We start from the raw sequence: 12,839 nt of genomic DNA, 5'->3' as shown, positions 1-12,839 counted from the left end.
TTCTGAAATACTTTTTTGCTTCTTTTGTAGGCTACATGGTCATCTCATTCACTGTTCATTGCATCATTATGCAATGCATAATGCAATGCAATAATGCATCATACAAGCTGATAACTGAAAGTCAAGCTTTGAAAAAAGAACTTTGTGCTCTAAAAATGCAACATGAATCGCAATCTCTTCTTTTGCTACAATTGCAAGAAGGGTCATTTTTTAATGCATGATCCATTTTAAATTCTCCTGTTAGTGAATTGTTTGCATATTATACTGGTTTAAGTCACCTGCATTTTAAAACCCTGTTTGATTTTTTGATGCAAAATACCACAAGTGCCATTAAATACAAAGAATGCAAAGAAAATGTTTGAAATTGTCTTTGGAAAATCAGCCACTTTTGACTCTTTGCAGACTAAGAAATGGGTTTCATTTAAAAGATTTGGCCTTTATATTAATTTTTCACTCCAGTGAATTGTAACAACTCAATCAAACAACGTAGCAGTTGCAGCACAGCACACCATCCAGGCTATATAACTTCTTCTATAAAAATATGATCAACTATTCAAACCATTTATAACACTGCATGGCTCTAACAACCCAGTTAAACAGAATCTTAAAAAGCACTATTTGCAGCAGGTTTCCGATTTTAAGTTTTTTAAGACATCTCAAATAGGTATTAGCTGTCAAACCTGCAAGTACCGCAGAAGAAAATTCTACTTCTAAAAAATCACAGCATAAATGTGACTGAAACTGCATAAAAGCAATGCTAGATAGTGGGCTAAGAAAGATAGCTTGCTCTCCTTCGCTCTGATTGGCTGAGCGTTGCTAGGCGATGGATCGGTCTATTGCATTTCTGGTATTGCGAGAATGAACATTTTTTGTATTTTGAAAATAATTAGAAAAAGTAGCCTACATGGTAGTGAATTGTTTTCATATTTATGCATTAATTTAGAAGTTTTGAATTTGAACAAATCTTTTATTTTAAAAACATTTAGTTGTTTGAAATGCGGAGTCACGTGATCCGACCATCTACCTCCCGCAACTATTTTTATTGCTTTGTTTTGGAATGCTTGAAGTTTGTCGACATGTGTCTTAGTATCTGTATAGCTGTCTCTGTGTTTATTAATTATTAGTTCTGTGTTGTCGATTAGAAGTTGTTTTGTGGTGTTGTTCCCAGTAAACATTGATTGTTGGGGCAACATTGGCAAGAAGTTGGCCGCAACATTGGCAAGATGCAGACGCCAACATTGGCAAGATGTTTTATGCACCATTTGGATGCATCTGGCCAGCGTTGGCGTCTGCATCTTGCCACCGTTGGCTTCTGCATCTTGCCAACATTGGATTATGCATCTTGCCAACGCTGGCTTCTGCATCTTGCCAACATTGGCTTCTGCATCTTGCCAACGGTGGCGAAATGTTTTATGCACCATTTGGATGCATCTGACCAGCGTTGGCGTCTGCATCTTGCCAACGCTGGCTTCTGCATCTTGCCAACATTGGCTTCTGCATCTAGCCAACATTGGCTTCTGCATCTTACCAACGTTGGCAAAATGTTTTATGCACCATTTGGATGCATCTGGCCAGCGTTGGCGTATGCATCTTGCCACCGTTGGCGTCTGCATCTAGCCAACGTCGACTTCTGCATGTAGCCAACGTTGGCTTCTGTATCTTGCCAACGTTGGCAAAATGTTTTATGCACCATTTTGCTTCATCTTGCCAACGTTGGCATCTGTATCTGGCCAACGTTGGCAAGATGGCTTTTGCACCATTTTGCTTCATCTGGCGCCTAAATTCTGGTTGACTTTTATGCACCATGATGCTGCTTCATCTGATCTATTGACTATTGTGATGCCCGCGCTTTGACCAAGGTTGGCCATGCGAAGCAAGCTGGTGCATAAAACATCTGAACAGCATTGGCATCTACATTTGCCAAACGTCTCTGTACTTAAACCTCGCTCATCACCAAAAGTTTATTGTTGAACCTAGCTAATCCTTGGGCGAAAGAACAGCAGCAACACGGATTTATAAGCAACACTTCTCCCTTTGTGACAAAGCAAAGTAACAGCCGAGCTTCGTATATTTTCACATTTATTAGAAACAAGCCACATCAAATCGTATTGATAGATGGAGATTCATTGCACATCAGCAGCTTTTTCTTGTGTATCTTTATCATTGTGAATTCCTGCGAATGAAACAAAAATATTTAAATCAAGAGGGCTGTTTGGCAACAGTGTAGGAATCATAGGCGTAGCCAGGGGGGCAAAAGGGACCATGCCCCCCCAAATTTTCAAACTTTGGATTTTGAAGTTGAGCCCTTTGTTGAAAATGCAATAAAATTTGTAGAAATTTATATCGTTTTCCAAGACATCTGGCTATTAACACCCCCAAGGACTTGTTTTAGACACACAGAAAGACACCAATAAATTTTCCAAATCGTAAATCGCCCAAAATTTACGCGATTTACATTTCTTTGAACTAATTTGTGGAAGCAATTTCAGAATGGCTTACTCTGTTGGGCTTTTGTGTAGTTATTGAGTTTTTGTTTAGCTGTGTTTTTGGTGTTCTCTAATTTAGCCGCAGTTTTTGCCAGTTCGTGTGTAAGGGCGCGTTCACACTATAAGAAAATATCGTGGCAGCAACGCGAAGCAAACGTATGACGAGAAAAAAAATGTCTACACTACAGTTATTTCAGTGCAGGCAAAGCAAAACGAATACCAATGCCTTTATGACGCAACAATGCTTTTTTCAGCTGTTGTAAAAATGGTTTGATCAGTGTCACGTCACTTGTCAGAACATCACTGCAGTGCTGTCACAGTATTATTGCTGCTACTTTTATTAAACTTGGTTAAGATGCACTTTCACAAGGTGAGAAAAGCTCGAAGAAAAGTTATTCTATTGCAAATGTTGCATGCTCTGGAGCGTGCACAGAAAAAGAAGAAAGAGCGGAAATATTGGGTTCACCCTATTTTGCAGAAGAGAGATAGTGAAGGTAAGAAGTTTTCATTATATTTTAATAGTTGTCTAATGAAAAACTACACGTGTTTTCACTGTTGGTCTATGTAGTACAAATTTGTCGGCAGCAGTGGCCGAGTGGTTAGCGCGTTGGGCTCGCAGTCGAGAGCCTGCATGTTCGACTCCAGCCACCCGCACTTGCTGTTGTTTCTCTGGGCAAGAACCTTCACGATAATTGCCTCTACCCAGTGATCGAGTAATGGGTAGTACCAAATTTAAGTCATAAGTAGAGTAGACAACCGGAAACAGACATTGCCGTCGGCTGCAGCGTGGGTCAGGTGTACGTCGGAAGGCGTACACCGATGCATAGCGCTCAAATCCGCTTTCCCGCAATGCAGGATAAAGATAAAACAAACAAATAGTAGCCTATGACAACCTAAATGTTGCAGGTGATTACTGCAAACTGGTAAAGGATTTACGAGATTTAAGGCGGCCTCACTTCTTCACTACATTTCGTATGACACCTGAAGTTTTCGACATACTGGTTGAAAAAGTGGGTCCTTTAATCAGGAAGCAACACACGCACTTACGAAAACCCATTTCTGTGGAAGAAAGAATTGCTGTCACCCTCAGGTAGCATAATTTAAAAGTCTACAAAACATTTAGTAGCACAGTAGTCTATAGGCTAACAACACTTGCTAACATTTACAGACCGACTTTCTTAAAAATAAGCAATCCGGCAAAGCCCATTTGAAGTTGATTTATGTTGCTTGTTTTGCAGATTTTTGGCGACTGGTGATAGCTACTTCACAATAGCTTCAGCCTACAGAATGAGTAGGGCCATTGTGTGCCAGATTGTTCCAGAAACTTGTCGAGCCATTTGGAATATTCTAAGCCCTGAACTGATGCCTTTACCAACTACCTCTGAATGGGAAAAGATTGCAACAGATTTTAATTATTTTTGGAATTTCCCTCACTGCGTTGGTGCCGTAGATGGCAAACACATCGTCATTCAAGCACCACCAAATTCAGGGTCATCATTTTTCAACTACAAAAGAACTCACAGTATTGTGTTAATGGCTGCTGTTGATGCTCACTACAATTTTGTTTTCGTCGACGTCGGGTCCTACGGGCGACATGGCGATTCTACTATATTCGCTCAGTCTGAATTTGGAAAACTATTAGTCAGTGGGCAGCTTGGACTTCCAGCAGATAAACCGCTACACGGTACAAACCAACCATCAATGCCGTTTGTATTTGTAGGAGATGAAGCTTTTCCCCTCAGTCAAAACTTGATGCGACCTTACCCTGGTTCAGGCCTATCTCATGATAAAAAAATATTCAACTACAGGCTGTCGCGTGCGCGACGAATTGTAGAAAATGCTTTTGGCATATTAGCTTCAAAGTTCAGATGTTTTCGTCGTCCTCTTCTAGTTGCTCCTACTTCTGCTGATGCAATTGTTAAGGCAGCCGTTGTTCTTCACAATTTTCTCCGACGTGAGTGTGATACACAATATCAAAGTCCGAATTCCACTGATCATGAAGATAGGAATGGGACCGTGCACCTAGGTGAATGGAGAACGGAGGGCATTTCTCAAATGCGTCAACTGCGTCGCATCGGAAGACGAAGCTCATCTGAAGCCATCAATGTACGCGAATCTTTCAAAGATTATTTCATTGACGTTGGAGCAGTTTCATGGCAAAATGAAAAAGCTCTGAGCACTACGTAGCTTAAGATGAATTGTAGCATGAAATAACCATTTTCAAGTGTGTTTCATCACAATGTATTTCAATGAAAAATGTAGAAACTTCAGAAATGGCATACTAATATAATAGGCTACTAGTTCAATGTAATGATTCCACTTGTTGTGTGTACTTTTTAACCAGCTCCATCACTTCGTTTTGGAAATTCATCCTGATTAGTTTTGGCATTTGTCTGGCCTCTTTAGCTACAAAGTCAAAGAAAGAGCCGGTGGAATCATGTTCTTGTTCTGCAAAAATAAAAACAGATACATTATAACAAATTGTGTTAAATTATTTCATGTGCTTTCAAACTTGTGTGAAGTTCTCGAGGTTGCAATGCCAGTTCAGTATATTTGTATTTCTGACCAACAAAGCAGAAAAATAAAGCTAAAAGTTGAGTAGGCATACTGAATAGAAATTAACTACAGAACATTTTGAAGTTTATTATGGTAAAGAAAGGTAGGCTATTGCAGTTTCAAAACAGCAGAAAGTTTGGTTACCTGCTTCCTTCTGTATGTCTTTTAACTCCTTCATGCAAAAGCTAGCAATGGATGTCGTACAATCGCTAAATTTACGTTTGCGACCGCCAGTTCTTTTCTTTGTACAAGTATCTGTGACAGACGTAAAGCAATATGAAGCCTAAGCTATGACATGTTTGGTTTTTGAATTTTTATCCTCAGACTGACAAAGCCTCAATATGTCCGTTTCGCATGCTTGTAAACTGTAGAGGCTTTCGCTAAAACGCACACCGCGAAAACCGAACCGGCGCCGCTTGATCTTGAGTCGGGTGCTTAGTCACTGACATCTGTTAACAGGTCCATAAACACACACAACATAACCCACAAATGATTTGCAATGAATTCAGCATTTACAGGCGTAGCCTACTTCCGCTTATTTACCTGAACTCATACGCTGGTTCAATGAAATTGGCGGTGATTCTACTGAATCAAGCTCGTTGTCCTCAAGAGAAAGAGTGACATTTTCATTTGGAGCCTCCGATGATTGGCTGTTGTCTAGCAATGAATTAAAAACTGACTGAGTGTCAGCTTGTATGTCTCCAGCGATGTGGTAGTCAGCTTCATTTTCTGTAAGAGGTGATTTTTCTTGAAGCTCCTCTGAGATTCCAAACGTCAGATTTGAAGTAGTTCTGTGAAAACATTTGTATACTTTCAGTGCCAAGGGTATTTGGGTAAGGCTATTCGAAACAAAAATATTTCGTTTCGAAGCGAAATTTTTTTTCTTGATTTCGTTTCGAAATAAATTCTGAGTAAAGAAATTCGTTTCATTTCGAAATCCAAGCCATTTCGTTTCGTTCTGTGTTCGAAACGAAATATACAAGAGTTTGGAAATATAAAAAGTGGCAAAAACTCATTCATCAAAGTGAATTCGCATTAAGGCTGTTTCGAAACAAAATTCCTTTTCTTGGTTTTGTTTCGGAGCAAAATCTTTAGAAAGAATTTCGTTTCGAACAGCCTTAGTATTGGGTACGCAACAAAACATTTCAGTGACATTGACATAGGCTAGCAGGCTTATCCTTGAGCAATTAATTTTCAGTTATGGCAACATACGTTTGTATGAAATACATATTGATTGAGATAAATGTAGGCTACATACAGGTACAGATCGATTTATTTTGCACCACATAGGCTAAGTAATACCTGAAAGTACTTACTTTCTATATGCCATGACTGGGTCAAGAAAGCTCATAATGTTGAGCAAACTCCATGGCTTGCTAGTGGCAGCTGCATCGCCAGATCGAGGGATTTTTTTCCTTATTCGTCTGTATTTATCCCGAAGTGATTTCCACACTTTGGAACAGTCTGAAACTAAACAAGCATATTTTCATCTAACATGATACATATTAATGACTTATGTATGACATTGATTTGTCCTGCATGTTCGGTCCTGTAACAGGCTACCATGAACAGTTACATGGCTAAAAAACAAGGATCCCATCAAGCAAAACATTGAGTAATATGGTGAATCTGATATGTCTCTTAACTAAAGTAACTGTGGTTACCGTACTCAATGTTAGGAGAAATGCAGATGATAAATTTTACTTGGATCCATGTATTGTAGGATGCAACCAAACGAATGAAACTAGTAAATAAAAACAGTCAAGTTTGGTAAGTATATAACTAAAATTTATTTAAGAGCTTTTGCCACCTAAAATGTCAGGGTTATTCAAAGAGAATATGTTGTATATATTTGAATAAGACTACTGGTAACCTACTGATGAAGCTGTCTTGATGGAATCAAAAGTGAAAGTTCTAAATCTAGTACAAGTTCTACATTTTAGAGAAAGTTTCTGGCGAAAGTTCTAAATCAGTGGTTTTCAACCTTTTTTGGATTGTGCCCGGAAAATAAAAATATTCAATAAAAGCATATTTAATGCAAAATTGAACTAAATTTGATTCATACCGACAACCAATCTATGGTGTGTCTCGTTTTTCCGCGTTAACACAAATTTTTGAAATCAATATTGCGGGATAAAATATTAATGTCACCATTATCTGAGATGCAGTCTTTTTGTATACGAGGTAGATGCAATCTTTTTGTGATGTAATGACTGCTTTTATGACATTCCACCAATTATTTCCATTTCTTATCAAGCTAGGCTAGAGAAAACATACCAGTTGAATAAACTCTACATTTTCACCAGTTGAATGTATAGTATATAATCTTTCATGCATTTATGGAAATCAGTTTCAGTGAGATGGTTGGTGCTTTATTTTTTTACAAGCTTGTCAATGTTTGAAACTGTTGCTAAAAGTATTTTATTTTCATACAAAGTACACACTGAGGTTTTTCAATGTCTTTGAGAACAATACTGAGAAATCCATAATCCATATTTGGCATAAGATTCCAAATAACCTTGTATACAAAAAGACTGCATCTCAGATAATAGTGACATTAATATTTTATCCCACAGTAGGCTATCTAACATAATCCTCAAGCGGTGCTTAGCATTGGACTGGACACTGCAATCCCCAATGTGACATACATGTAGGGCAGGCTACCAAGGGAAACATATACCGATAGGCTACAATTTCTTAATCATTTTGTTTATCTGCAAGGTTTCAACAACATAGGCCTAATTAAAAAGAAATTCTTTTGTGGCAGTCTGTAGAGGTATGGGTTATGTTGGTTTAGATCTCACATTGTTATTATGCACTTCAAATACAATAAACTATGAAAAGCAATAATAATACTTTAAATATACCCCCAAAAACACTTTTACACTATGTTATATTCGGGTGGTCCTTATATGTAGTTATAATTCAAAAGTTAGCAAATAAGGACCACTCTAATATTATACAGTATACCGGTACTAGGTAGGCTACTACAAGACTCACCATCAGGGCAATTACACTGAGCCGCAACTTGCACCCAAGCGTTCTCACGGCTGTTGTGGTTGTGGTAGGACTGTGTCTTCACATCCCAAAGACATGAAAAGTCCTGTACGGCCAAAATTAAAGCTTCTAATTTTTGGTCGTTGTTGAAAAATGTGCTCATTTTTTTACTGAGAGTACCGTAACGTAACAACTAGTAGGGCTAGCTACAATAATGTTATGATCTAAATGATACCCTTTCTAAGTTACTGTTCTAACTACAGATTCTAACTAAAATAATTTGGATATATTCCTGATTCACTGGTCATGAAACTGAGCACTTTGGGTACAAGCTTGCTGTCCTAGGTAGCCTAACCATACTCATTTTATAATAATTTTCCTTAACTACTGTCCTAGGTAAAGCCAAAATAACTTACTGAGACCCAGCAATTGCCTTATCTGCTACAGAAACTTTCCCAGGCTATTCAATATCCCTGTATAACTACCAGCTTCAAACAGGGTAGTTGTCCAGACTCCAGCCTAAGCGAAGCAGACACCCGAGACTCAGAAAATCAACTTTCGAGCCAAAAACACGCATGACGTCACGCAGAAACCAAGCGCAGCTGAGCAGAAAAAACGCTCACGATCGATCTTTGTCACACGCTCACTTTGTGAAACTGAAGCAAAGCAACCGCAAGTGAGCGACACCAGGCGATAATAAAACAAACAAAAGGTTCGCTTTGCTGCGGCGAAAATAACTGTAGTGTGAACGCGCCTTAAGAGCTATCTTTAATAAGTTAATAGCGCTGTTTTTCTGCTAATAAATTTCATACAAATATTACCCTAAAAGTGTTTTCAGAAAGCGCTATAATCCATTATTTGAGTGTAATTTTTCAAAAATTTTCCGGGGGAGCATGCCCCCGGACCCCCTTAGAATACGCGTGCCTTCGGCACGCTCTAACCCCGCTACCAGTTTTATTGCTTCAATCCACCAGGATACGCCACTGCACATCAAGTGGCGATAGCTTTAAATCAAACACTTTGTTGTTCTCTTCAATTCATCAAATATTTGGTCTCCCAAAACATTTTTCTGGCTACGCCACTGTGTAGGATTTTGATCAGTTGTCGTTCAGGATACTACGAAGTTAATTGACAATCTGCAATATCAATGTAATATCCCTCTCTCCAACGTGCGTGACAAAAGACTTATCATTCGATTCTGCGCCACGCAGAGCAATAATCAAGTTCCAATACATTCTAATTGCGTGTACAGTAGTTATTCAACAACTAAAGCAACACATGCGCTGTTGTCTTTCAAACATATAACAAGCTCACCAAAAGTTAGTTTTTGCCGTTTTCAGCCACCTTGCCTGTCCTTCCAATTTCGAAATCACTCTGAAACTCTTCATCAATTTGCTGCACGGCAGCAGCTTTGTCGTGCGCCATCACCATGTCTAATCATGAAAGTAAAAAAAGAAGTGTTAAATCAGTATATAAATGCCGACATAGCCTATTAACCACCATGTTCGTTGTTCATATCAATGCGAATACACCACTAAAACATTTTCATACATTACTCAATACTCTTCACAATTACATCATACATTAATCAAAAGAACAAAATGGCATAGTTATGACATAATCATTTAGTCGTAGTAAAAACATTTATCAATACTCACCAAGAACAATCTTTTTCAGATTCTTTTTTAAACAATCAAACGAGTGCTTAGACTTTACGACGTTTTTTTTTTCCTTTCTTTTTTCTCGACATGCTTTGAACTGTGTTGTGTTCGATAATAATAGTTGGTAATAAGTCCACTGATACAATCGCTTGCATTTTTGCCAACAGCTTGACTTAAATTTGCTACCTGCAAAATGTAAATCGAATGTAATGACAGGGGTTTCATCCATCATATTAAAAAGCTTCAGCACTTGTTACAGACATTTTCGACTGTTACAAATGACAGCCAACGTTTAAAGTTTATTTTGGGATTCCAGTCGTCTGTTTTGTTGCGTATGTAGGTCGCAGTGTAGGCTACTGTAGGCTATGTTGTCGAAATGGGCGCAAAATAAAACATGTTATTATTATTATTCAGTTGACGGCAATGAAAGCTACATTTGCAAATACTCTACAACCATCACAGACCTATCCACACGACATAAAAATACAAACACATTCAAGCAGTCAGGCAAACACTGCCGGAGCAGCAAAATCAAAGATTGAGCAGAACCCTACACATGTTGTGGGACATCACAAGCTCTGCTACTTTGCTGATATCTTCTTAGCACTCATCTAGAAGCACTGGCACTAAATTTGTCACGAGAATATTTCATATGAAAGTTTTCCATTGGTCATTGAGTTTTATAACTTTCTCTAAATTGAGTTTTATAACTTTCTTTAAATTGTGTAAACGTAGCCTAGTGACAAAAACGACTTTACACAATTATTTCAGGTTCAATGAATAAAAGACAATAAAAGTAATTTGCGTTCTTCTGGTGACTATTTACTAGGTTACCTCCTGATGTTAAAGATGATAACTAGCTTTTGTATTTCCGACGTTTCGTCAGTCAGCACGACTGACTTTATAAAAGACATTCACTTACCAGGTTTTCATAAACATTGTCGTAAGTCATTCCTATAGTTTCATTTTGATCATTTCTAAAACTTCTTTCGGCCGTAATAGGCCTGTACTGACTGCTGTCTTATATTCGTCACCAGCCATTATTCTGCAGTGCAGTCCAACGTTCTCATAATTCTACTGTTTAGCCCTTTCAAGTTTTATTAATTCATTTCCAATGCGCCTGGCAGCACTCGATTCTTGCATAAAAAGATCTAGCATGGCAATATTCGCCCTTTTAAATTGACACAACTTGGTGTAGCACGTCGTTGTCTCGTCTATCTGATGACATCCTCTTGCACGCTGGGTAATCAATAAAGAAACCCTTTTGAGAAGCAACAGTAGTGCTTTGTCTACGTATACAGAATGTCAGTTTAGCCACTTCTGTTACAATGCCTATCTCTTCGGAGGCGGGGCATGGACAGCCATGGAAGCTTACCTGTTTGTGTAGCCTACTTAATTTGTCCACCACACTTGTAAATTTTACTATCATTGCATTTTCACTTTCAGTTGCGCCCCAGTATTCAATTTCAGTTTCTAACCCTAAATCATAACTTACTGTTTTCGTCATTCACGACATCTCTCCTACGTATCAATGTCGTTTTGACTGGGGCTAACGTATGTACCGACTGCTGTCTTATATTCGTCACCAGCCATTATTCTGCAGTGCAGTCCAACGTTCTCATAATTCTACTGTTTAGCCCTTTCAAGTTTTATTAATTCATTTCCAATGCGCCTGGCAGCACTCGATTCTTGCATAAAAAGATCTAGCATGGCAATATTCGCCCTTTTAAATTGACACAACTTGGTGTAGCACGTCGTTGTCTCGGCTATCTGATGACATCCTCTTGCACGCTGGGTAATCAATAAAGAAACCCTTTTGAGAAGCAACAGTAGTGCTTTGTCTACGTATACAGAATGTCAGTTTAGCCACTTCTGTTACAGGCCTATCTCAATTGAATTCGATTTTTTATATTTTCGATGCAAGAAGCGAAAATTCCTCTTAGCGCTGTTTACATAAGCATTGTGCTTTCGGCTCTCCACGTAATTGTGTATTGAGCACAACCGCCATGCTTGAACAGTCGAAGTGAATCGAGTGACGTCATAATCCCTTTAGCAAAGGATTACGTCATGGCCTTTGTCTTCCTTCATAAAAAAACTAAGTTCTTCTGCTAAATTGCATCTCCTCACGTTGATATAACACATCGCCGCATTCTAAAGCTTTGTTGCCTCTTTCACTTCAACGCGTCATATTGCCCAGTCAAAGTTTAAGTAGTGACGTCATAATGGAGTTTTCACAACAATTATTGTGCCTGCAGTATTGTTCTATGCACCGCGAGAGGAGAAAAAACGATTCGCCGGATCGTTGAAAGTAAAAGTAGCGATCGTTTTGTGAAATCTCGCTTCAAGAAATTGAGGAGAGATTTCGACGCAACATTACTGCTCCTGAAGCTGGCCTATTGTGCAAGCTTTGCTACATTTAAAGTAAAGACGCCCCTTTGTTGGCGACAAGAGAATCTCACCCACGTGGTCAAAATCAGACAGTGAGCGAGACTGCTCTCAGAACAAAATCAACAAGTGATACTGCATCAATCAATTTTTTTTTACATTGATTCAGCGTCTGCAGACAGGTCAGCAGCGCGGCGGCAGTGCAGCCGCAACTCAATGATTACATGATCACCACAATCATGCTGCTGTGTCGAGCGCTACTAAACATCAACAAGTGAATTCGATTAAGCTTACAAGTTGTTTTAAATTTTCTTGAACTGCACGCAAATTTTGAGGTTAGTCCTGAAAAAATGTTTTCAAAAATATTACAAAACATTTTAGTATAGTTAAACTTGAAAATTAAAAAAGCTTTTGCTGAACATAAGAAAAAAATGAAGAGCTGGCAACTTGAATTAGCAACCACGTTTTTAAGTTTATCGCTTGTTAGTTACCTTACCAACGTCTGCAGACGTTGAATCAATGTAAAAAGAACGGATTATGCTAGTTGGGTATTGGAGGCGCCAAAGCCTAAACTTTCTGGAAGTGTTCTCTGAATCACAAGACATTTATTGCACTAAATTATCTGAAGCAATTGAATATGAACAAACGATTTTTATCATGGCGTTGTTGGTACAAGAATACGGTATGCGTAAGAAACTGTGTTTTTCCACTAAACCACATGAGTCATTTAGTTAAAGAGTCATTTTATTGTTGG

The 12,839-nt window shown here is 38.5% G+C and overlaps 1 protein-coding gene and 1 long non-coding RNA gene across 2 annotated transcripts; both read right to left on the bottom strand.

Annotated features, from left to right (window-relative positions):
* Window positions 1-1,895: 1,895 nt before the first annotated feature.
* LOC145769647 (uncharacterized) lies at window positions 1,896-10,453 on the bottom strand. The gene is made up of 3 exons (XR_014289031.1): window positions 9,698-10,453; window positions 9,354-9,472; window positions 1,896-2,173 (listed from the first exon to the last, which is right to left on the bottom strand). It is a non-coding gene; the product is annotated as an uncharacterized LOC145769647 (long non-coding RNA).
* Window positions 4,767-8,569, bottom strand: LOC145769474 (uncharacterized). The gene is made up of 5 exons (XM_082581120.1): window positions 8,043-8,569; window positions 6,359-6,512; window positions 5,586-5,833; window positions 5,187-5,297; window positions 4,767-4,934 (listed from the first exon to the last, which is right to left on the bottom strand). Exons 1-5 carry the CDS (start codon window positions 8,200-8,202, stop codon window positions 4,789-4,791), a joined length of 819 nt encoding a protein of 272 aa, XP_082437246.1. The 5' UTR covers window positions 8,203-8,569; the 3' UTR covers window positions 4,767-4,788.
* Window positions 10,454-12,839: the final 2,386 nt, after the last annotated feature.

Source organism: Aplidium turbinatum, chromosome 4 (genome assembly GCF_918807975.1).
Source record: "Aplidium turbinatum chromosome 4, kaAplTurb1.1, whole genome shotgun sequence".
Taxonomy (NCBI): domain Eukaryota; kingdom Metazoa; phylum Chordata; class Ascidiacea; order Aplousobranchia; family Polyclinidae; genus Aplidium; species Aplidium turbinatum.
This window is presented reverse-complemented; position numbering and strand designations above follow the sequence as displayed.

Coding starts and splice junctions, on each gene's coding strand:
- LOC145769474 (XM_082581120.1), bottom strand. CDS start 8,202: ATGAGCACATTTTTCAACAACGACCAAAAATTAGAAGCTTTAATTTTG. Junction 6,513..8,042: donor TCAGTGTAATTGCCCTGATG/GTGAGTCTTGTA, acceptor ATGCTTGTTTAG/TTTCAGACTGTTCCAAAGTG. Junction 4,935..5,186: donor AGACATACAGAAGGAAGCAG/GTAACCAAACTT, acceptor TTATTTTTGCAG/AACAAGAACATGATTCCACC.